Here is a 24,813-nt window from a genome sequence, read left to right as displayed (position 1 = left end):
TATATGTTTAGCTCTCAATATTGTGATGCATTTACTATTTACAAATACATTTATCGTAGAATAAAATTGTTTAGAATTAATTGTAATTCATAATACATGCACTGTAAACACTCTATTTGGGCGAAATTGCAAACACAATCGTATATTATTATAGACTAGTAATGCGTTAATGACCAATGTATTAAAACACTTCACGTTTTAAAGTATTTTTACAAGACTGATATTAAACTCCGTCACGACGCAATTTTTCGGATGCCCAGCTAGCGCCGAAGGATATTCCGCGTAGAATCCTACATATGAAAATAATATAGTCTCGAATAGTCTCGATCCGCTGGTCTTGTATAACGCAATAATATAACACGCTTTAATGCCTCGTAACGACATTCTCGACGATGACGACGACTTGGGTGACCTAAAAATCGAACGTCTCGATTGTGTGGTGTGTGGAGTGAAGGAAGGGGTCGGTCGTATATCGTCTTGCGGACGACCCACTTTTACCATAAGGGGATTCCATACCGACCGTTTTTAAGGAGTTCGATATAGGCAATTTTCTTATTGTTTCGCGCATAATATCGTGTAAATGTGTACCCGTTCCCGCACGTGTATGTACACATACGTCTATTATTATAATATGAGCTACACGAATATTAACTATTTTGTTTTTTTTCTAACAGTATCAATATTTTTCCTATTTTGTTGTATTAATTAAACCTATTTATCCGATAAAAATATTTGAATTCTTCACGGGATTTACTTGAAAACGATTTTCTTACATTTTCTTAATATTTTTTTCAGTTTAATATTATAAACATTTTCAAATTATAAATATTCAAAATTTAAGAATGAAATCTTAAAGGGTTAAAAAAACTAAACTTTAATTTTAAAAAGTGGAAAAGATATGGTCGAGTTAACTTCACAAAATTAAAATATGTTTTCAGAAGTCTTTCTCAGTTAACTATACTATAGTATAGGAATGTCGGTACGATTGGCATAAGATATTTTGGTAGAAAACCCAGCCGGGATCGAATCTCCTTAATAGGTAGTTTTATAATAAAGAGGATGGTGTAATATTAAAGTGCCCAATACGATGTAGGTACGCGTTGTACGTGTTGTAGGTCGTGCATCTGCAGATCGCCGGTCGTCAACCACTGAGCACGCGCGAGAGTGTAATGTTACATACTTATTAAACTAACTCTCGTGACCGGTCGGCGGCGGCGGCGGCGATGATGCAACGATACCACATATTATATACCTACCTATATAAATTATATTATACACGGCAGGTTACATATATTTTTGTAAACTGCAGTGGGTATATAGGAACTATAATATTATTATATTATGATAAGAATTACTTCATCCGTAACGAGACGACCACCGCTGCCTGGTTCCCACCACACTTCCGCCCCGCTTCCACCTGTGCCAATACGCTGCAGAGGTTCTATTCTTTCTTTCCTTCACTTACTTTATCATTATCCGGTACAAACATTATATATTTTTATTATTTATTGTGACTGCCGCCGAAAAAGACCTTCCACACACCACCTGCAGCACACCTCTCACTGTACGCCGTGCGGGCGCATTACACGCGATAGAATAATATGTCATACCATATACATACACACGCACACACGACACCATATACCCATCTCTCCGAATATGTTTACACCCACTCCGCGCGCGCTTGCGGTGGTGGTTCGGCGTGCACGCGTTCCAAGAACCGGAGGAGGCGGTGGCGGTGGTGGCGTTGGTCGAGGCCCACCGCGTAGCGACTGCCCGGCAGTCTAGCGTCCGCTATCGAAATCCGACGACGAGCTGCTGCAGCCGACCGACACGCGTACTCTGCCCACACGCGTCGACATCACCACGCAACATATTATATTATTATTTCGATTATCGTAATACTATAATTATTCATAATAATATATCGTTACCATTACCCTCGTACACTCGCCCGTCGTCCTGCCGTTTTACCATAATATCCTTTGGACGTCCCGGCGTACCGTATACGTCGACCGTACATAACATAGCGTCTGCGCGAGGTCATGTCCGCTGTCTGCCGTCTGCTGCACGTGTACGGCGGCGGTGGTGACGATAAGACGGTCGTCCGACACATTATTCTAAACGATCACCACTGCACCAGGCAGAACGTCGGCGGCGACAGGGGTGGCTCGTAGTAATCGACGCGACCCGCGCAGAAGATGGTGACGGCCCGTTGCACCCGCGGTCTCACCGCCGGAACCACCGCCGCTACCGACTGCAGGTACCTACACAACTAATATTGACATAATATATAATGAATATTGAATACGATGCGTTAACCTACCATATAATAATTGTAATAATACAAGCCGACGATTTCGCGCGTTGGAATACGGCGTGTTCGGATTTTAAACATTTTTTTTTTATTTGAAAAATACCAGCCCGAACCACCGCCAACCGACGAAATGTTTCGAGATAACCGCTGAATCAATTTATATGTTCTTTATATTACCCACTCGACTCATCTAATTAGTATAGTAATTACCAATTACCCATATGACTTGTGTGACTGACTTTCGACGGCTCTGCGTAAGACTACGAATACCAACTATGTACCCGTACCCTCACGTATCGTTTGTATAGCTTATGCTACGAGCGTGTCTCGCCGTGTTTGTCTGTGCATCCCCTGTCAGTATGTTAAGACTTTTATAGGCTATAGCTATTTGAGCGTTTGGAGGGTTTTTCTTAGTGTATACACTTTTAAAATATTTCTACAAATTATATAATGGTTTCATAATTTTGAAAAACACAAAAACAAATTTTTACATTTTAGATTTTAAGCGGAGCGAGGAAGCTTATTGGTTTTACAACAATATTTATTTTTAAATAAAATTTAAATTTTAACAAAATTTTTACCAGAAATGCTTCGATTTCAACATATAGTATCTTATCTTTTAGTAAATTGGACCAAGATGGTACTTTTGAGAGGTCATTTTTCGATTTTCTCAATAGCTTTTTAACGCCATGGAAAAAACCACCAAAATGTATTTTTCTAACGCTTTGTTTATCACTATATAGAAACGAATAAAATTTAAAATTTACCTATAATCCACTAGGTATATTATATAAAATTAATGGTTACTTATTAATACTTATTTATAATTCATAAATTTTCTTTCATCCGCTTAAAATCGTTTTTTATCGAATGCAATCATTGGATTCAAATCGAATACTGTAATAATACACTATCCTTTCCGAGTACCGATGGGACGATGGACAAACTTCCAGCACCGCTGACCTACTCCACCCCGCAAACTTACCCGCTTTTTTTAAGTTAACCAAAAAATATCAAATATTTTAACGATGAATTATTGACCTCCTCTACATGATATTTTGGACATCTTAAACATCTTATTCGGTGAAATATCCTTTTGTATACCTAATATTGTTTACAGACACTCGATTATTATGAAAATTAATATTATAACACTCGCACAGTCGTACGCATATCGTATAAATTGAATAATCTCTGTTTGTGGACATCTCTTAAGCTTAACATACATCTTTACACCATATAAACATTTGAAAACATTGTTATTATGGTGTTCGTATTACATTGTTACACTCTTCCGGTGTGGCGAATGACACTTGTACTTCTACACCACTTTAAACTCTGTGACCGTTGTATTCAAAGGTTGTCGAGTATATTATTATCTAACCGAGCGTGAATTAAACTGCGTGACCGTATTAGTTTTAAAGTATATGCTTAATGACCAACGAAAAATTTGTCTTTGAAACATGATCTAAATAAGGGGGGTAAACTTTCGCCTCCATAACCACCCTTGTATCCATCACCTCTAAAACAAATTATAGTTTAAGTTTAAATTGTATAGCCTTCATTCACTGGTATGCCATCGGACATATCGTAACAATTATTATAAATGACAGACATAAGTATACAGACATACATAGCGTACGATAAAATATCATCGCAATTAGTTAATAACGATAATGTGTATATAAGTATATTACCTCTTACTATTAATATCGAACGTTATATTATAATAATATATTATAAATGTGTATGGCATGCGAACACGCGTGTTTATTGCGTAGAACGTCGTATCATCATAATACTATAAATACGGTATAAAAAATGTTATGGTCATTACGTCGTCGTCTTCCTTATAGCACAAGCCGGTCACGAAAACTTTAAAATCCCTCCGAATTGCACCCGTCCATGGTAATCGCACGACGATATTTAATATATATTACTATTACATACCTACATATTGTATACGTGGGATTACGCGGGCAAACGCACGCAAGTGTGTTTTAATATTATTTTTTTTTCTTATGTTTTTTTATTTTTTTAATGAACCGGTGAAGGACCCACTGCATGTCGTCTGTTGGCCGGCAACGATATTACATCACGGCAAGCCGGCTATATAATATTATTACACACATGCACACACACAAATGGAAGTAGGATAAGGCTAAAACATTCTGATCGTGGTGTGGATAGGATGGCAGTGCCGTGCGTGGTGGTGGCGATAATAACATATAATATATTTTTAATATGTAGGCGAGAAAAACGAGGAGAGAGAAATCGAGAACGAACCGAACGAAAGAGAATATAATATCGTTATAATATTATTATTACTACGATAGTGAAAGTCACGGCGGCGGTGCCGAGGCCGACGACCGGCGCTCTATATATGATTATTATTATTATTATTATTATAATAGACGATGACGCGCAAAGAACCTTACGGTGTACTGTAATAATACTTTAATACGTACCTACTGTTGATTTGTCTGCAGTTGCCCTTGAAAAAATACCGTATGCAAAAAAAAATGTTGTATGTAGGCTATAACATGAACACAAGTACCATAATGGCATAATATGACCGCGATGAGTCTGGTAAAAAATCTTCAACACAATTTAATAATAAAACCATTTATTAATCAAGAATAAACATGTTTTCTAGTTATATTTTTGAATTAAAACATACTATAATACACTTGACTTAAATGATTCATTTAAACAAATATATTAAACATTAATAAAATAAATATAGTTCACATACAACGTTGTAAACGTAGAATATTTCAGTGGTGTTTTCGTGGTTTTAATTGGCGAGGGGAGGGTCGTGAGGTTATACAAATTGATTGCACCTTCACCTCCCTATGACCGTAAAAACAATAGAATATATAATAATATGCAAGCGTTACACACGAAAAAGGTTTGTCAATACTAAAAAATTCTCAGTAGTTTTCAAAATTCATGAAAAAAAAATAAAGAAAATAAAGAAATACTGAGTTAGGATCCACAGTATTTTTTATGGGCGTAGGAAATTAGACATTGGATATTCATCTGTAAATTATCAAAATCTCATAGGAATTTTCTTATTTTGTTGCAATTCAAAAACTAACAACCATTACTTGACATTTTCACCGAATGTTAATATTTAATTAATTTCTATACATCAAACATGAAAATTTTCAAAATATTTCGACTCATTTTGAAACTATTAATAGAAATGTTCATTTTGTTTAGGTTTTTTTTCTACAATTGTCAATAAATTTCTAAATTTACCTATCTAGACACCTACTGTTCAGCCGATCGGTACCCACTTGCCCACTTTTTATATATAATATTAGTGCGGGGCACTACCTATCCCCCCTCCCCAATGAAAATTCCTGTCCATACCACTGCATTGAGATGGTTCTAAAAAATTACGTTGAATATACTTGAATAGCAACTTGTTGTCGTATCAGCTACAATAATAAGTCGAATTACTCATATTATTAAATAACAAATAGCACCAATTAGTCGAGCCCCATTCCTATACTTATCATTTATTCTTAAACAGGCCCCTGATAAATAACAATGTTATGGGTAAAATGTAGACAATATTGCAGTAGAGTCGTAGAGACGTGCTGAGTGAAACATTTTTAACTCCCTAAAATGTGTTTGCCAAAAAAAAAGAACAGACCTTCGTAAAACTAATAGTTCGAATTAAAGAAACTTTACTCTTCTCGTTTCGCAACGAACCTAATTGGTAACCAAACTGGGAGCGAAACAATCGAAAACGTATTTTTGTTACGTCGTAGTCGTCGTCTCAACGTTATACATATTGTATGACGTGCTTTCCGTGTACAGCATATGCATACCAACTACAAAATGATAACGGAACTGGGCACGATCTAGTTGAAAAGTTACAATAGCTGGTTATATATATGGAAGAATATTTCGGTAATATAAAATTGAATTGGGTAGTAATTTTATTCTCTTGACAAGTGAATCTAACTAAATTTATCACACTAAAATCTACAATAAATTAAAGTTTGATATTCGTGCACTAAATAAAATGCTTGATTTTTAAAATATTAAAGTTAAAACCATAAAATCACAAACCCATACCTACTTACGTATAAGGCCATTCTAATAATAATGTAAAAACCATACATTCAAAGTAGGTAACTTACAAGTGGTACCATATCAGTACCGTTGTTGGTAGTTGCATAATATTACAATATTATATAAAAAAAAAAAAAGTTTCACGCGGAAAAGAACCACTATCAGTACTCAGGCTACACTTTTTTTCCGGGTTAGTCGAAAGACTGAGGACACTTATAGTGATAAGAAACAAAATGTATAAACAGTAAAATGTTTTCTGTGTCTTGCAGTGTTTATAATTTTTATTTATATTATTTAAGTTTAAACAAACATCAAAACAAAGGATTTTAAATCATAAATAACGTTTTCTGTATTAATGATATAAAAAAAATAAAAACCATGCGTCACAGACAAATATAAAATTATCTTTTGTATAAATTCGGTTTCCCAACTGTGACCCTAGATTTAAAATAGTTCTTTTTCGCTCGAAACGGTTTTTACAAACAATTTGTGGGCGCACGACGTCCTTTTAACGTTTCGCGACCGATGACAACAAATAATATATTAATTTACATAATAGTTTTATAGTGTTACAAGTCAGAACTGATATATTATACAGCTGTGGGCCACCACTGATCGATCTGTTGAAGTCGTTTTTGCACGTCTTGAGAAAGAAAACAAAAATCAGTTACGAGATATATTATGGTTTAAAATATTCTGATATTCTGTATTAACAATGTCAGGAAGTGACCTCATTCGGAAACGAGTATTTTCGACCGGACAAACATTAGAAAGAACGACCCAGTGCCGGCAGTGAAGTAATATGGCCCGAGGGCTCGCGACTATAAGCACGCGTGAGACGGTTTTCGCGCGAAAAGTGAAGCGTGGGCGTGGGCGCGGTCGTGCAGATAGGTATACGGTGCAGAACGTATGCATAACAATATTATTGTATTACGCGGTCAGTGTGCGTAAGCATAATATAATGTAACAGTTACGCGGATGTATATATATAATATCGTAATTAAAACATATTATTATTTTGTTATAATCAATTATTATTATTAATACGGTATTCTTCTGGATCATCGCGCGGGAAGAGAGCGTACTATACTATAATATCCGTTTGTGCCCATGTAACATTTTTTTATTATTATTGTGATACAACAATTATATGTAACATCGTGGGTATATGTGGGTACCGCCGCCGCCGCCGCGCCCATCATTTTCCGGTCAATTATCGCCGTAATAATGTGTGTATAGGCATCTCGGAGGAACAGTAGTACCCACCAAACATGTAGGTACTTGCACGCGTACATAAGATTAATATTACGCTTTATTACCTCCCCACGGTATGTGCACCACGTTCGTGTCGTCGCATTGGAGTGTTCGTCTCAGTCACGTAATAGTATCCAATATTATTATTGTTATTATTCGTCGTCGTCGTCGTCTCACGAAAAGAATTAATATGACGACGGAGTCTTCCGGTTAGATCGACGACGCATGATATAGGTTCTGTCATACCGCCACGCCGACTCGCACAGCACGCTACACACCTCTGCAGCAACTTCTTGTATATTCCATTTTGAGAATGTTATTCTTCTTACTTACAACAAAGCTGACTGCGGACAGACAGTACGTTATTGTTACAATGTATTATACTAGTTCGTTTTGTGACATATTCTACCGCACGATTCGGAAAAACGCGAACTATAACCCTTTCTAACTATATAAATCGTTCATAATTATTTTTTTTAAATTTTATTTCGAATAATATCGATATTATTGTTAGTTAATTACACACGTTCCGTCAGGTTAAATTTACTCTGTATAAATCGAATAATTTACAATTAAAATTATTTTTAATTTATTAGATTGAATTTTACAATACGGGTGTTGTACACATTCAGTTTAAATCATATAAAATGTATCATTTATGAAAAAGTCACAAAGTTCCGGTTCTCGAAATCTGAAATTGTCGCGCTCTGAAGTACCAATTAATTTCATTTTTATGATTATTATTATTTATTTTTTCTTGTTTCTTTTACGCAGTGACTTTGGCCATTCCGTGAACGATAAGCAGACATCGTCGACGACCGCGACCCGTGACACCGTCTGTCACTGCTTGGCCTGTTGTTACGTAACCACGACCGTTACGACAGCTCTGCAACCACCGGTGGTCCTGACCACCAGGAGAAATAGCGGTAAGACAGCCGTGGACGCGAGTGAATCTTCTGACAGCGAGCCGCCTTCCGAGGCCGCTGCGTTTGTCGCCTCCGCCTCCGCTGCGGCTTTAGTTTTGTTGGCCGCTCTGTTGGCCGTAGTGCTGTCTTCGGCCGCACTTTTGACCGTCGCGTCCATGGTTCCGCTGGCCGACGCAGCCACGAGCGATGTCCGCCGACCACAAGCCGCCGATTATATACATTTGTGGCACCACCAACAACAGCAGAAGCAGCAGCAACAGCAGCAGGTGGTTGGTCAGCGGATATACGACAGCGACGCGTTAAGACAGAAGAGGCAACTGTTCAACACGAAAACAAATCGTGAACCCGGAGTTGTGGCTTTGACGTTTTCACTGATTGGTGGAGTGAGTATACCTTATATAAAATATATACACAATTTGGTACTTGTTACAATTCGTGAGAAAAAATACCAAGAGAACCCTCGACAGCCATATATATAAGACCCATATGCCTTAACCGTTGACTGAAGTGAGATGACGGACGGTAATTTGCCATGCGTCGTTTATTGTCTGTGAAATAGCCATGTCATGTTTTTAATTTATAATTAATATTATATTGAACTGTAAAAAAAAAGTTGTCAATCTTTTAAATCAGTGGCGTTATTAACTAGGTATATATTATGACGCAATGTCAATCATTATTCGTTAGAGCCTTAGAGGCATTTTTATGGCTGCAGACGGAGTAACATGTCATCCGTCTCGTGTGAACATTCGGTTTCGTTACTTTCGGGATTCAATCACGTTTCAAAAATAGTATATAGGTAAACAAAACTACCGACGGAATAAAACTTACTAATACTTCTAAAATGCAAAGGGAAAATTAAATTTAATATCTTAATTTTTAACTTAACGTTTATTGAAAATAATAATTAATACACTACACATTTTATTTATTTGAACGTTTTATTAACTGCAGTAAGACACTAGTCTTAAAGATTGGCACGGGTAAAAAATCATGAGAGCGAAAAACATAATATTGTTGTTTTTAAATATGAAAATATCAGATATAATTTATTATTACATCGTACGCCAGTGTTGTCAATGTCATCAAATGACGTTAATGTTGAGTTTAACGAAAGACACTCGTTATTATGTTTTGAAAAACTATTAATGACTTTAAAAATATTTGTTTTACAAAATTTTAAGTCTCAAAATCAACATTTTTATAAAAAAATTTATAATTTTTACTATTTTTTATCATAATTTTTTTAAAAAATTTTAATGACGAAATGTATTTTTAATTTCTTATTCCAAAACTTATTTTTCGGAGTACTTCAATAAATAAAATATAATTTTAGACGAGTAGTTTATGAGTTATACCTTATTAGCAGGGCTAGGATTTGTATGCAATAAAAAAAATTGTAAAATATGCATTTTATTTACCAAAATATGCAAAAACATTTATTAATTGTTTTCATCTTTCTCCGTCAAATTATTCACTCTGTTATCTCATATTGTACCATAGGATTTTATTTATAAAAATAAAATTGTATGTTTGACAAATAAACCAAGTTATATACTTTGATCAGTTAATTTATTTCTGGCTTAATACAATCAATACGATCATACTAAATATGCAAAAATATGCATTAATATAAATTTATGCAAAAACATGCAAAATAAAAATAGTACCATTTCCATCAGAATGATATAAATCGTGGAAATTACTCACTAAAACTCCACTTGGGCATAGCAAAAAAAACACGCTGTTACATATAAATCCTAGCCCTGCTAATTAGTATTTAGTTTAGTTGAGTAGAGTGAAGTGGTACAGCCGTACAGGGCTACATACAAACTGTACTGTTAGTCCACTGCTCCACTCAACTAAACTTTAAAGTTTAAGCACTATAGTGAACTAGGTTGTCCGAAATTTGATTTTTTTAGAACAATATACTTCAATTAATATTAGAATATGAAGTTTTAAATAAAATATGTTAAAAGCTTAAAAAATTATAAATATAAAAATATAATTATTTTGGTTTGTGTCTAACGACTTAAAATTATTATGTAAAAAAATATTTTTAAAAACTTGGGAGTTTTTTGAAAAAAATGATTGTCTTGCGCTGAATAGATCACTGCGTATACTTATTATTTATAAAATTTATAGTTTCATACAAATATACAATGCCTATTTCTATATTATGCTGACTTATATTTTTCTATTTAATATTATATTAAATAACTGTATGTTAATTAAAACGCAGATCATACAGTTTATAATATTATACGCATTAACGAAATTAATGTATATTGCCCCCCCCCCCCCAAAAAAAAAAAAAAATTAATATTATCTGGATCCGTAATAGTTGAAATTATATTTGTATACGGTCTACGGTCATAGGTCACGATCTTTATTTTTCTTCTGCTCTCTCTGTACCGCAGACTTTTTCGGACGCCCGTCAAGCATTCCGGAACGTATCAAGCATCGTGCGCGACACAATCAGCGAGGCGGCCAGAGATCCTGCGGCCACCACCGCCGCCGCGGACCAGATGATGATGGCCGCCGTCAATACCGCGGACAACGAGGTCGGCGGCGGAGCTGCATCCACCACTGTGGCCACGGACCAGAGGATGGCCGGCCAAACACTGGGCAAGCTGCTCGGTCGCAACTACCGCGGTCTGCGCCGGCTGTTCGACTCCGAGCTCCGGTCCGCCGTCAAGGTCGGTGTCCAATTAATACAGCTGATCAATTTACAATTGTAATTCTGTTGTACGCCGATGGTTTTTTGCACAACGCGTTTTCGACACGATAACACTGCAACTGTTAGGTCAGGGTCTCTTACCCTGATGCATTGAAATTTATAAGATTTTGCAATAATCGATTTTCAGGTCTACAATTTTGGAAATACCCGTCTTACAGGTTATTATCGTGTTATAGCTACACGGATCGCTCGTTTTTATATATATTTAAGTTACATATAACTGGGTAACCGACTTGGTAGGTAACCGACTACCTCCTACATACTAAATGCCATTGTGAATGTATATTAAAGTCGTCACTTTTCAATGATATAACCAAAATAGCTAAAACTACTTAAATGGGTGACTCTTTAAAAAGAATTATTTTCTGTAATGTTTGCTGAACACGATGATTAAATGAGAATTTTGCGGAAATTCGAAATATTAATGTTATAGCAACTTTAAGTTGGTATTTTTTAAGGTTTTATATGGACCAAGGTGGTTTTACATAACAAATTGAGGTATGTTTTCGATATAAATGGTTCGAGGGAGCGAGCCTACCGGGTCAATAATATGTGTTGTGAGGATAAGTTAAATAAAAACGACTTTCTTCAAATAAAAAAATCTTAGAGTTTACGTGAAATTCAGATTTCACAATCGTTTTAAGCATATATATAGGTAAATAGGTAACTTAATACATTTGTTTGCGGAAAAAAAATCCAAAAAAAGAGCCACCTGGTAAAGTATTTTTATTCTCAAATGAGTTTTATCTCAATTTATTTTTTTGTGTAAGTTTCAAGTTTCTAAATGATTTTTTAAGTACCCAACAATCAACAATAGCACCGCATGTAAGTTACTCTGAATCAGTACCTATTTAAATATTTTGAATATTTAAAATATAAATTTTTTCAAAATTGTCATTTGATTTATCTATATCAAACCCCTTTGACGACGCAGTGGTTGTGACAGTGATAGTATAAATTTAATTTAATTACCTATTACATTCCTGCGTTTACATGTTTATTGACTTGAGCATTAATATAAGACGTTTACATTGTTATAATTGAAATAATCGTAATTGTAATTAATAATTAATAATGGTAATTTGTTTTGTTTTTTCCAACGCAGAACTCGCCGGGCAATGTTCGTGATTTCGCCGTCGAGTTGATGGGTTCCATCGGTCAGAGTCTCAGACCATCCAATCTGTTTTCTCGGGGGCTGACAAACGGCACCACGACCACGGCCAGCCGACGATGATGGCGTATAATGGAGTCATCGGAGGAGGCAAAGTCAATATCAAAGTCGAAAGTCAGAGTAGTCAGAATTGGTGACGACGAAAGCACTACACAGTGTCCATGGTCCGCGGAACGTCACAATTACATGATAATAATTATACGATAAATCATAATAATATTATGGAGCCATTTAACTGTCAATCTTATACCATATTATTATTATGCAACCGATTGAATATAATATAATATTATTTATTGCAATATGTATATTATATGAATCGAAATATGTATCATCAGTTATAGTCATCATTAGTAAATTAGTAATTAGTAGTGTATTAATAGTTTGTATAATTTATTAGAGTACAACGGGAACGTAGGTACATTTTTTTTTCTGTAAACGCGCTGGTCAAAGGAATTGGAGTGAGTACGTTATATGCATGTAAATATGTGTATTCCTCTGATCCGCCATAATAATCTTAGGTCCGTTCATACGTAACCAACAAATGTATATATTTATTTAGTATTATTTTTATTATTATTATATTGTATTGTTTCGCGTAAGACTCGACGTGTTATGTACTTATAAAAATATTTAAACAATTGTACGAAAGTTTTAATATTATTTTATTTTTTCGCAATGTAGTCATGTTGCACGTGATATCACTGTACAACGCTCATTGGTTGATTATTTATTCGAAATATATTATTTTTCTACGATTATATCCATATAAGTACACACATTATACATGATTAACTGCAGAAGGTATTTTTAATTGGTAAGATAATATGTTACCACATTGTCATGGCAACATAATAATTTTAACATAAGATTCAGACACCACAAGTTAACTAAATGCTATGTAAAAAGAAAAACACACCGAGATTTGATTTTTTCGTGAACTAATAATTGGAAAATGTATTACATTCAAATATTTATATTTTACTCATCGCCGTAATAAATGCCTATCAAAATACTAAAGATGGGCATTAACTTGTTAAAAAGTTAATTTTTTTTAAATTTTTTAACTTAACTAGTAAATTATTTTTGTTTTTAACTTATTCAGTTTAAATGTTTATTGTTGTAACTTAACTTTTTATAATTAATTATCATTTTCGTGCAGTTAAGTTAATTTTCTTTTCGATTTATACGTAATCAACTACACAATACTGATTTGTCGACTCTTTTTGATTTTGGTCATTTATTTTCCAATTATATATTATAATAATCTAATTTTTTACATAGCGTGTTAAACGTCTTAGTAAATGTTTGTGAATACCAAATACTATGGCAGTTTATGACTTAAAAATATTGTACCTTGAAAAAAATTTTTTTTTTATTGAGATAAGTTAATTTTATTTTCTATCTTAACTTTAAACTTATCTAGTTATATTTTATTTTTTGTTAACTTTTAACTTAACTGAAGGCAATTTAATTGAATTAATTTAACTTGCCGCAGTTAATTATTTTCATTAACTTGCCCACCTTTGCAAAATACACCATAGCTATTCCATTTAAATAAAGGTTCAACCGACTGCCTGGAAAAAAATACTCTATATAATGATTATCAGCTAAATAAATCAAACAACAATAGAAAATGAAACAATGTAATTCACACTGTCATTGTCTTCACAGTATGTTATTCATAGTATGAATTAGCATTCATACTTAAATTCAAGTTAGATTTAAAATAAAAACTAAATGCTAATTTTATACTGCAACATTATTGTTTTGTCCAATGGTAGGTATATTAGAAATAGAAATGTCATGATCCAAGAAATTTGAACATTGGATAAATCATACAACAATCAGAGTGACCCGCTCTAGCTCTTAATCGATTATACTTGGTTTTTAAGGGGTTTTATATAGGCAATTTTAATAACATTTTAAATCTTGAATATATTTAAATATATAATATTATATTAATAATTCTAAGTAAGTTACAATTTGTTTCATGATTGATGTTGCGTAATGTTATTACGATGTTATATTTTATGGAAAAACAGTTTTGGCTGTGGTTAAAAACACAGAGAAAACTACGCATCAACTATGTTAACTAAAATTAATTCGGTTAGTATGATGTCCGTAAGCAACAAATTGGTAGGTGATCAGTCTCCACCGCGACTTGTGCGATATACCTACTAATTTGCACCTTACGTGGTCTTAGCCGGATGAGACACATTTTTATAAAAGTGCTAGATCAAAAATCTACCTATTTTTAATATATGTGACTTGTTCAAGTAAAAACTGTAAGTATAAAAACCTATAACTATAATTAGTATTTCCATCCGGATGTATTATGCTTTTGAAAATGTAAACAAGCATCCCCTTATAAGATAACTACTGTTTTAAAATATGTTTTCTTTTTTAAACAAATAAAAATGTGTTATAACCTATAATATTTTAAAAACTACGGTCTCTAGTACCAACAGTAATTTATATGTATATTGTGTATGACTATTTTAAGCTACGAGTAACAACTTGTGAGAATTTAATTTATATTTATTTGCAGGAGAAAATTTAGCTTTATTGAGCCCCCACAATGATCAATATTTTGCGATTGTGATCCACTTAAAATAGTTTTTATCTTAAATTAACTAGTTAAACAATATATATAGTCTGCATACATATTACACACCTACGCCTAACGTGTTAACTTGTTGATTTTTATCATTTAACTATCAAAAAGATAAGACTTAATGTGAAAGTAAAATTTGATATAAAAATGGTTTTAGAATGATGAGATTTTTTAGATTCTGAGCGGAACGATTTTATCCATGTTATTAGTTTGTGTCTTTAATAATCTTTTGGAGCAGCAAAAAAAACTAAACATGTTTATCAAATTAGTTCTACTAAAGGGGTCAAAGTAAACAATTCCCAGTTCTTTTCAAAATATTCAGGAAAAATTACAAAATAATTAGGCTAAAATGTTAAAACTTTCGACATAATCGTATTTATTTTTCCATTTTGTACTATTTATAGGATGTTTTATATATTTTAAACATGGTTTTAGATTCTATATAATATACATATCTAAAAAAAATACATTCGTACGAATGATAACTTTTTTGTATTTGAGTAAAAAACTCGACAGTTTAGTACATAGTTGTTTATAAGTCTTTCATAGGTACTTAAAAAATTATCGAAAATACAAGCCACAAGGTAACAATTTTTTCCATATTATAAGTGCTTAAACTAAAGTTATTTTTTTTTCGATTTTTACACTAAAAATTAATACGATTTTAACACGATTCCTCGTATTTTTTTAACTGGAATCATAAAAAAAAGTAAAAAAAAAAATAATGATCATAAAGAAAAGCCACTTCAAATTTTTTGAGCGATTGAAGTTTAAATGCCTACGACATTGTATATTCAAATTTCAAACGTACCTAGGCATATTATAACAGTTTATCATATAGGTAACAAATTAGGTTAATTTGAGAATATTCAGAAAATATTAATCATAGAAATTCATTCTATTCAACTATTACTCATATTATCATTTTGTATTAACAATGAAATTTTAAAAATATTTAGACAAATTTTAAGCAATTTATAGTCGTTTGAAATTTAAAATTATCTTAATTTCAAATGATTTTTAATGTAAAATGCCATTTTAGACTTAGTCAAAATAATTGAAAATGTAATAAAATATCCTATATAAGTTGTTCTAATAGCAGTTTGAAAATATTTAAAATATTATATTGGCATACAATTTTACAAAAATTCGTTTAAATCACCAAAATCTGCAAATTATTTTGTATTTACAAATGTATAACATTTTCAAATTTAATAGTTAATTAATTAGTATAGTTCACGGTTTTATTGGGAAAATCATGAATTTAAATATTTTGACTAACGGTAGTTTTGAGAACCAACTGAAACAGCTGAAATTGGTAATTCTGAGAATCTGGAATGTTGAAATCTATTTTTCCAATTCGCCTTACAACAGAACTTAAATTTAGTTCATTAAATTCATTATTATATTTTTGATACAACATCCAAAAATTATTTTTTTTTTCAGCGATCTTTGTTATTTGATGTTTTGTTTAATATTACCTTTATTTTTGTAAAATGTTCAATGAGTTATTGTAATTTAAATTTTATGAATACTTTTATTATACCTACCCATTTTTTAAATAATATTATAATTATATTTAAGGTACTTAATTACTTAAATGTACTTAATTAACAAAAAAAAATGCATTACTGACTGCAGAAACTATTAATTTTAAAATATAAATTTATCATTATTATACTCTTATATCAATTTATATTAGCATAATTATTAAAATATAACAACATATTATATACTTAAACTTTTTTTACAGTGTAAAAAATGGAACAGGTAACATGTTTTCTAAAATTTGTTCATAAAATTCTGAGCGACAATCTGTCTATTTTACGTATAAAATCGTTGTGGGTAATAGTGTAATAGTATAGCAAATCTATAGCAATCATTATTAATGACCGTAACAATTACAGGATCTAGGCTGTTTTTCACCTTATTCTGGAAATAAAACTATGACGCCATCAGACACATTATCTGATATGAATTTATTCGTAGACGTTTGTTTTATTTGGGAAAGCAATATAAATTAGTACATGAGTATATATAAATGGCTATCATGCAATAATACTTACAAATATGTTAAACATAATTTAGATATACGAAAAAATATTGTAACTAGCCAAACTTTCTGCTAATTTACTAAAGTTTAAACTATACGGTGGCATATGTTTTAATTGTGGAAAGAGTGGCTTGAGAACTTCAGTTGTTCATTACACGACGTAGGTATCTAAAAATAAGTACCCGGTGGACGTAAACGAGAATATTTCGATAATACGAATAAAAATTTCCATTTTTTGGTATTATACAGTTAGACTGTTTTGTTATTTTATATATTTTGCCATGAATAAAAAGAAAGTCGATAATTTTTCAAAATTATAAATATTTTGAAACAAATCCCTTGCAATAATATCCAAACATACGCGGTGTCATTTGTCATATTATAAAATATGTGATTCGAGCTGGGGCTGGACTGGCTACGATTCTCGCACAGAGTACTAATATGTACAGTTTATGTATTTTAATAAGATTCCCACAAATAATGGTGAAAGTTTTATACATTTATGATTGCTTGTTTTTATAAGTAAATTATTAAAAAAAGTAATGCCCGTGGGGGTATAGGTTTGAAATTATATGAATAATTACAATGAATATACTCTTACAGCCTATACTCTGAATTTGTTTAATATATATCATAATATATTGAGATAATATGCCTATCGTCTATAAACATTATAGTTTAGATAACACTCCAGTAAGTAGTACATTAAAAAGCCTCAATCCATAAGTATAAAAATATACAAAATTTACAAAAAAAAAATTATGTTTTGATTTTAAATTCCACATTGTTTATTTGAAAACAAATGGTTAAAAACGAAAACTAAATAAAATAAAATAAGAAGAACAACAGATAAATGGAATAATCCAATGTCTCTCAAACGAAGAGACGAAGTTGTATTAAATCGCCTCAGAATAGGTCATACACACTATACACACATGTCCATCTTATAGAAAAAAGCCACCAAGAAAGTGCCAAAAATTCAGCTACTTTAAAACAAATTATCACAGAATGTGATATCAGATTCCAGAGACCTGAGACATACAAGAGGCTCGACGAAAATTCGACAAACTCGAGCCCTTTCATAACGCATTGGAGACCAACGAAGATTCCATTAAAAAAAATGTTATAATTATGTATGAAATATATTAAATTGTACAATTTAGTTTAAGTAATTTAAATATTTAATACAAGCCAACGGTCCTGTTATCAAGGTTTCAACTTTAATAAAACAATCCACTATTTATTCAAAAATAATAAGTATTAGTGTATTGCATGCCAAAAATGAATACGTTTATGATTTAAATAAAATAGAATATTTAGAACATCATATATTGTATAATCGAAAGTGATCTATACCTACGTGTATAAGGTTAAAGGTATATGAAAAATAAATTGTAAAAAATAATAAACGTATGTATATTTTACGCGCTTTGTAGGTAGGCAAGACATTATCGTAAAACTTTTTACATAAGTCTCGAACTTTTATCATTTATTCAACTCGTAACTCATCTTGCAGGTAATCTAGCAATTACAATTTGTACCTACGAGGAAATTATAATGAGTCATAAGTATAACTTTACTGTTACCATGCCGCCGCCTCCGCGCCGTATGTAGCTGTAACACGGCGAGCTATATTACCTATTTACCTAATTCTGTCATGACATTACATGTGGACAAAAAATACGGATAGTCGACGATAGTTGACAGGTCGCAGCAGGGGGAGGAGTGAACGTCGCGCCGTCGCTGTGCCGGTACCACAGCATCCGACGAGGGGGCGGCTACGACGACTACGACGTCGACCGTGTAAATCAGAGCACAACTGCAACTCATATACACCGTGGCAACGATACAGAGCATCGCGTGACACGTGTTGTGAAGTGTTCAAGTGGTGAATCGTCGTCTAAATATAATATAATATTATTAACTAGATATTCACAATTACGTGAGGACTTTCCGATAGCACGTAAACGTGGACAAGCGTGCTGGACGTAAATATTGTAATATAATATAAGTATTTAAGTACCTACCTACATAACGTACAGACTGTGTCACCGCACGTCCAGGAGTCCGAGGTAAGAGTGAGCCGAACAATTTAATGTTCGACTATAATATTGTTGTATAATATTATTAATTATTTTGGAGGGGGCGGCGCAGGAGACACATTTTTACGATGGCTTTCCTCTTGCGCGACTGTTTTTTATTTTTTTTCGCAAACTGTGTAGGTAGGTATATTACATTACCACAGCTATTATTTTTATTTTTATAACTACGGTTAATGACTAATACGAAAATTACTATTATTATACAACCGATTTTTAAGGGGTACGATATAGGTAAATTTTAACTTATTTGAACAATCATTAAAATGTTAATCCACAAGTGGTCACACTTTGGTACCACTCGTGATACATTGACGAATACGAAATTATAAATAAAAATAAATATTTTGCATGAATCAAAACCATTCGGTACAAGTTTTTAACATACCTAATTGTTTGTCCCAAACATAAGATAACTTTATCTGCGATGTAGGCAGACAGGCAGCATTTATATCGATAACATAATGTTTTTAAACCATTAAATGATTTACATTTGTTGGTTTTTACACAGAATTATTGAGTTTAACTAGAATAAAATAAAAACGACACGTCATCACAGATTAGTATAATAGTATAATATTAGTATAATTCATAATATTATTTCAATATGACGTTTATTGGTGTCTTATACTATTATAATAAATGATACTGGAAGGTTTACGCGCGCACGGCGTAATAATAAAAATATCCACAGTGCATAGGTATTATATACTATTATGTTTAAGGTAACCAAACTGTGGCATGTAGCTAGATACCAATAGTTCAAATATTTGTATTGTATCAAAACAAATCACGGTTTAAGACGTGTACTTGAATATTTGATTTTATTACGCACACATAGTAAATGTTGTTACTTATAACACTATTGTGTTTTAAACAATTTTGTTAATTTATTCTCATGTATTTAAACTAATTTTCTGACAGTATAGTTACGGCATTGTATCTTCACAATAGAATGTAATCATAAAAACAACTTCGATTGCGCAAAATCGATTTTTGAGTGGGTAGTAACGCATCTCACTTTCTTTACTACCTATATAACATAATATAGTGGCTGCACCTGGTTTTTAGGTATTAACAAGTGCAACTTCAAACTAGATAATGTGCGAATAATAAATGTAAATTTCCACGCAGCATGCACGTTATGCAATTCAAACTATTATATAATAATGTAACATATGCAAAATAAATATTTAACTGTTGTAATTTTAAAATAAAATAATAATTTATATATTAATATGTTAAATATGTATTATACTTGTTATTAATTTTATATTTGCTTACTATAAATATTATACCGACAAATAAAAAAAAAATATTTATTAAAGACTAAATATTATCCAAATCGGTCAAATAAAAAATTGTTTTTAAACGCCAAGGTACAAACAATTAATGCCATAATATATTAACGCTGACGGCTATCAGAATACCTATGCATTTAAAATGTACAGTCAACATTAATCGCGATTCGCAATTCGCGTGCGTTAGTCTACAGTTCTTATATACCAAATATACTAAATTAATAGTAAAAAAAATTACATTATATAATATACCACCCTAGTCACCGTCACTAATCTATGTTCAGCAATACAGCTCCATTCCCAGCTACACGTCTATTGTCTACATCTATACATAAACCAGAATTGGAGGAGGCTAGCTGCGGCGGTATTCTAGGGATGTACTAAATGCACACACTGTTTGAACTATCACCTTAATTATTAATTATTATTTATTAACTATAAATATTATACTATAAAGGTTTTACAGTGGTGTTTATTTTTTTCAGCAATCATTTTTTCAACAAATTCAAACATTGTAGCATCTCATTGGATCGAAACTTTTACATACAATAGAACTTTAGAGGGGTATTTATTTTTTTTAATATTTTTCATAATTTGCAACAAGTTTTTTTACGAAGATATTACTTATACTAAAGTTATTATTTCATATCTATTTACCATTATCGATTGGTTAAATTTTGCTGAGTTGTGAAATTATTTATTGTAAAATATATATGAAATAATTACATTAATATAATTAATATTGTAATAAATTATAATAAAATAATAATAATAATGTCAGTTATAGTACAATAATGAAAAAAAATTTCAATATGCAATATATTATACCAACACATAAATTATATTTACTAGTTACATTAATTAGTCAATGCACCTACATCATAATAATATAAACATAATTCACGTATATTATATGGAATATCTCACACTCCACTAGCTTCGTTATTACTTATTAACTTCTTTTCAAATAAATTTTCTTAAAATATAGGTTTAGAAAATAATTTCTGGATGTAGTCACAATGATTAAAATTGAATGTATATTTGCTTTCCCTGAAAACAAAATAAAATAATTATAGGTATAACATATAAGAGATTATTTGTGTTTCTTGAAGCAAATTTATAAGCGTAATCTGCCAATTAATGTAAATAGTTAAATAGTTGATTTAAAATTTCTATTGAGGATTCAATAATAATAACGTTCCTATAGAAATGCATGTGTATGCATAGAGATCAAATACAGTCATCCTTTATATTAAAAACGATGTATTATCAGGTTCCTAAAGTGTATAATATTTTAATATAATAAAAGATTACGTTTTATTTGTATACAGAGTTGCGTCATCGTGTTTTGGATCACACTGGATACGGAAGGTCTCTGAATCACAGTCAAAGCAAAACAACAACCTGGGAATTTCGTTACATCGTAATTAAGTGGATATTATCGCGTTAGGTGAACAAAAAAAAATCGAAAATGACCTCTACTATTTACGCTGCGTTTGTGTTGCAACAACACGAACTGGAATCCAACGGCGTTTTAACGCATCAGATCATGAAATTCACGGAATCCGAAGACCCCACGCACGCGCCGTACGTTAAGTTGGAGAACGTGTCCATGGACACGCTTGCCGAGGCGATACAGAAACGAATAAGCGACAACAGCGCGTACAAGTTTTTGAACCGACGGTCGGACGACGACCGCGACGGCGTTATGCTGTACGCGATTCCCACGGTGGAAACCGACGACGAAGAACTTGACCAGTTCAAGTTTGTGTCCAGCCACGAGGGGACGAAGAGAGTTTTGTCCGAGGTCATGGAGGACCTGGGCTGCGAGTACACTCGCCTGTTGCCGGACATCGAGATCGCCAGCGTCGATTCGATGGCCACCTGGACGCTGACCGTGTCCGAGAGCCACGAGTACCACGAACTGAGACTGACGCCGGGAAATCGGTGCACCAATGACGTGACGCCGCACACGAGCACCGCCGAGTTGCAGATCAATAACATTCGTCTGTCGGAGATATTGTACTTGGCCGAGTACACGCACACGATAAGTCCAAGTTTGGTGCGTTACTGTGACGTGCCATTGTATCTGGGCTCAAAACGGACTTGCGAGAGATTTAAATTCCCAAAGACGGCCAAGACGTCTGCGCAAATTGTACGGGAAATACAGCGAAAGATCGACAGAACGCACGTACCTCTTACTGAGCTGTGGAACATAGTAATGGGTGGTGCCAAATTTTTTATATAATATTTTTCAGCCTATATCAAATCACGCGTGAATTGTTTAGCCATCCTTTTTTTATGGCTGAACATTTAAATCAAATCGAATTGATTAAGTTGTATTGTTTTTGTGTGTGTGTGTGTGTGTGTGTTTATAACCATCTTAATACGCACACACACATAGTACTATACACACATAATATTATAATTCGAAATAAAAGATAATTATATATAATAATATTATAATTATTAAGCCCCAAATAAGTGAAATTAATTTATATTACACCAGAATAATCAATACGTTAGGTAGTCAATTAATCATAAAATAAGTATTGTGTCTGAATGTTTTAAGTTTACAAAACTCTAAAAAAAGAACCAGTAAAAGTGATTTCATATTTGTATTAAAATTTAAAGTATAAAAGTATGTAAGTTTAAAGTGAATTTGACTTCTATTTTTAAATTACAAATTATAATAAGTAATAAAAATAAAAATAAAAATATACAATTTAAAAATCGATTTAATAAAATGTTATAGTACGTAGAGGTAGGTACTTACTTTTAATTTATTATCCGGATTAGGTATATCGATAAAATGAGCTATAACTCAATCAAAATAAAACTGATCCTAGCTACATCCATCGCACACATACAAATCTATATATTAACTATATAATATATAGTTTTCAAACAAATACCGATGTTGTTCAAAAAATAATACATAAATCGGCAACTAGGAAACTAAAATTAACCACAAATACATTTAAAAAATGCTAAAAATTAAAATAAAAGTCATGTACCTATTTATTATACATTTAGACATGTAGTTGAATAATTAAAAAATTATTTTTCTTTTTAACTTAATATACGTTTAAAATGAAAAAATAGCTATTGCAATTAATGTACACAATCCAAACAGTACAATATTTAAGTATACACGTTTTTTAAAATATCTTCCTTTCTTATTTACGTTGATGTGATGTTCTTTCATTTTTTAAAAATCTGAATAAAATCGTATTAATTATTATTAATACAATTTCATTTTAATTTATTTTTGTACAACTTATAATATAGTATGATACATATTTTCTTAAATATAAGTACCTACTACATGTAAGTATGTAAGTATACATTTCATTGTGAATTAAAAAAATAACACTAAAGATAATTGGTACATAAGTCATAATAAGTGTTTTAACAACAACTTTATAATATATTTAGGCACGTTTGGTACAAATTATCATTATTGATTTTAGACAAAAAAAATTATTTGTCCAAAATGTGATACGTAGGACACGTGTCCACTTAAAACGGATGAATTTTGTTTCAATGCTCTACGGCTTATAATAATACTGTATTTATTTATAAAGCGCATATTATGGTGTTATATGTTTTGTTGATTTTGTAATTAAATTATATTTTATTGTTGTATGAAAACTAAAAGAAAAATACGTTAAAACTATATTAACTACTTTGCACAAAAAAAAAATGAAATGCGAGGGACACAAAATAGCGTGGATTTATTTTTCTGCACCATATTTATCTACCTAGTATACAGTGTGTTTCCTTTTAAAGGTAACACGACATATTTCAATACAGTGACCTCGGATTGTTATGGGGTTTTCGGGAGGAGTTAAGGAATACGTAAATACACATTGTTTGATGATTTTAAAATTGTTATAGCTTTTAGTGTGCAAATGCGCATACAACTTGCTATTTTTTAAATGGCAACAGGTATTTTAAATATCAAATTCGGATAGACTGAATTTTTTTAAAGTTATTTTGACCTCTTAACGATGGCTCTAAAACCAAAATTGACTGAATGACAACGAGCAAATGTTTTAATTTAAATTATTGAATTTTTCAACAATAAATTATCCTATTATTTTACAAATTCCACGTATTTTTTTTCACTCATACCTAACATGTTTTTAGAAATTAAGAGGACGTCGCGCCGGCATAATATGTTGTCTCTATCTTACACACGTTCGACATAGCAAATTTTCGTTCAGCCGTTTCAATAGTGTGC

General features: G+C 32.0%; 2 protein-coding genes across 4 annotated transcripts; both read left to right on the top strand.

Moving 5' to 3' along the window:
• Nucleotides 1–1,739: 1,739 nt before the first annotated feature.
• LOC132935750 (uncharacterized) lies at nt 1,740–13,258 on the top strand. 2 transcript variants are annotated; one of them, XM_061002363.1, is made up of 4 exons: nt 1,740–2,263; nt 8,435–8,969; nt 11,007–11,285; nt 12,432–13,258. In XM_061002363.1, the coding sequence occupies exons 1-4, from the start codon at nt 2,202–2,204 to the stop codon at nt 12,558–12,560; spliced, it is 1,005 nt and encodes a 334-aa protein (XP_060858346.1). In that variant the 5' UTR covers nt 1,740–2,201; the 3' UTR covers nt 12,561–13,258. The 2 variants fall into 2 exon arrangements, with proteins under 2 accessions (XP_060858346.1, XP_060858347.1); XM_061002364.1 differs by lacking the exon at nt 1,740–2,263 and adding an exon at nt 7,859–8,017.
• A 5,740-nt stretch (nt 13,259–18,998) lies between these two features.
• LOC132935523 (uncharacterized) lies at nt 18,999–24,391 on the top strand. 2 transcript variants are annotated; one of them, XM_061002108.1, is made up of 3 exons: nt 18,999–19,239; nt 21,053–21,131; nt 21,899–24,391. In XM_061002108.1, the coding sequence occupies exon 3, from the start codon at nt 22,039–22,041 to the stop codon at nt 22,813–22,815; it is 777 nt and encodes a 258-aa protein (XP_060858091.1). In that variant the 5' UTR covers nt 18,999–19,239; nt 21,053–21,131; nt 21,899–22,038; the 3' UTR covers nt 22,816–24,391. The 2 variants fall into 2 exon arrangements, with proteins under 2 accessions (XP_060858091.1, XP_060858092.1); XM_061002109.1 differs by lacking the exon at nt 21,053–21,131.
• The last annotated feature ends 422 nt before the right edge of the window (nt 24,392–24,813 follow it).

This window comes from Metopolophium dirhodum, chromosome 1 (assembly GCF_019925205.1).
Source record: "Metopolophium dirhodum isolate CAU chromosome 1, ASM1992520v1, whole genome shotgun sequence".
Taxonomy (NCBI): Eukaryota; Metazoa; Arthropoda; class Insecta; order Hemiptera; family Aphididae; genus Metopolophium; species Metopolophium dirhodum.
Note: the sequence above shows the minus strand (reverse complement) of the source record. Positions and strands in the feature narration are given on the sequence as shown.

Bases quoted from the DNA above. Each gene is read 5' to 3' on its own strand.
- LOC132935523 (XM_061002109.1), top strand. From the start codon at position 22,039: ATGACCTCTACTATTTACGCTGCGTTTGTGTTGCAACAACACGAACTG.
- LOC132935750 (XM_061002363.1), top strand. From the start codon at position 2,202: ATGGTGACGGCCCGTTGCACCCGCGGTCTCACCGCCGGAACCACCGCC. The intron at 2,264-8,434 runs GTACCTACACAA...TCTTTTACGCAG, and splicing joins ACCGCCGCTACCGACTGCAG to TGACTTTGGCCATTCCGTGA. The intron at 11,286-12,431 runs GTCGGTGTCCAA...TTTCCAACGCAG, and splicing joins AGCTCCGGTCCGCCGTCAAG to AACTCGCCGGGCAATGTTCG.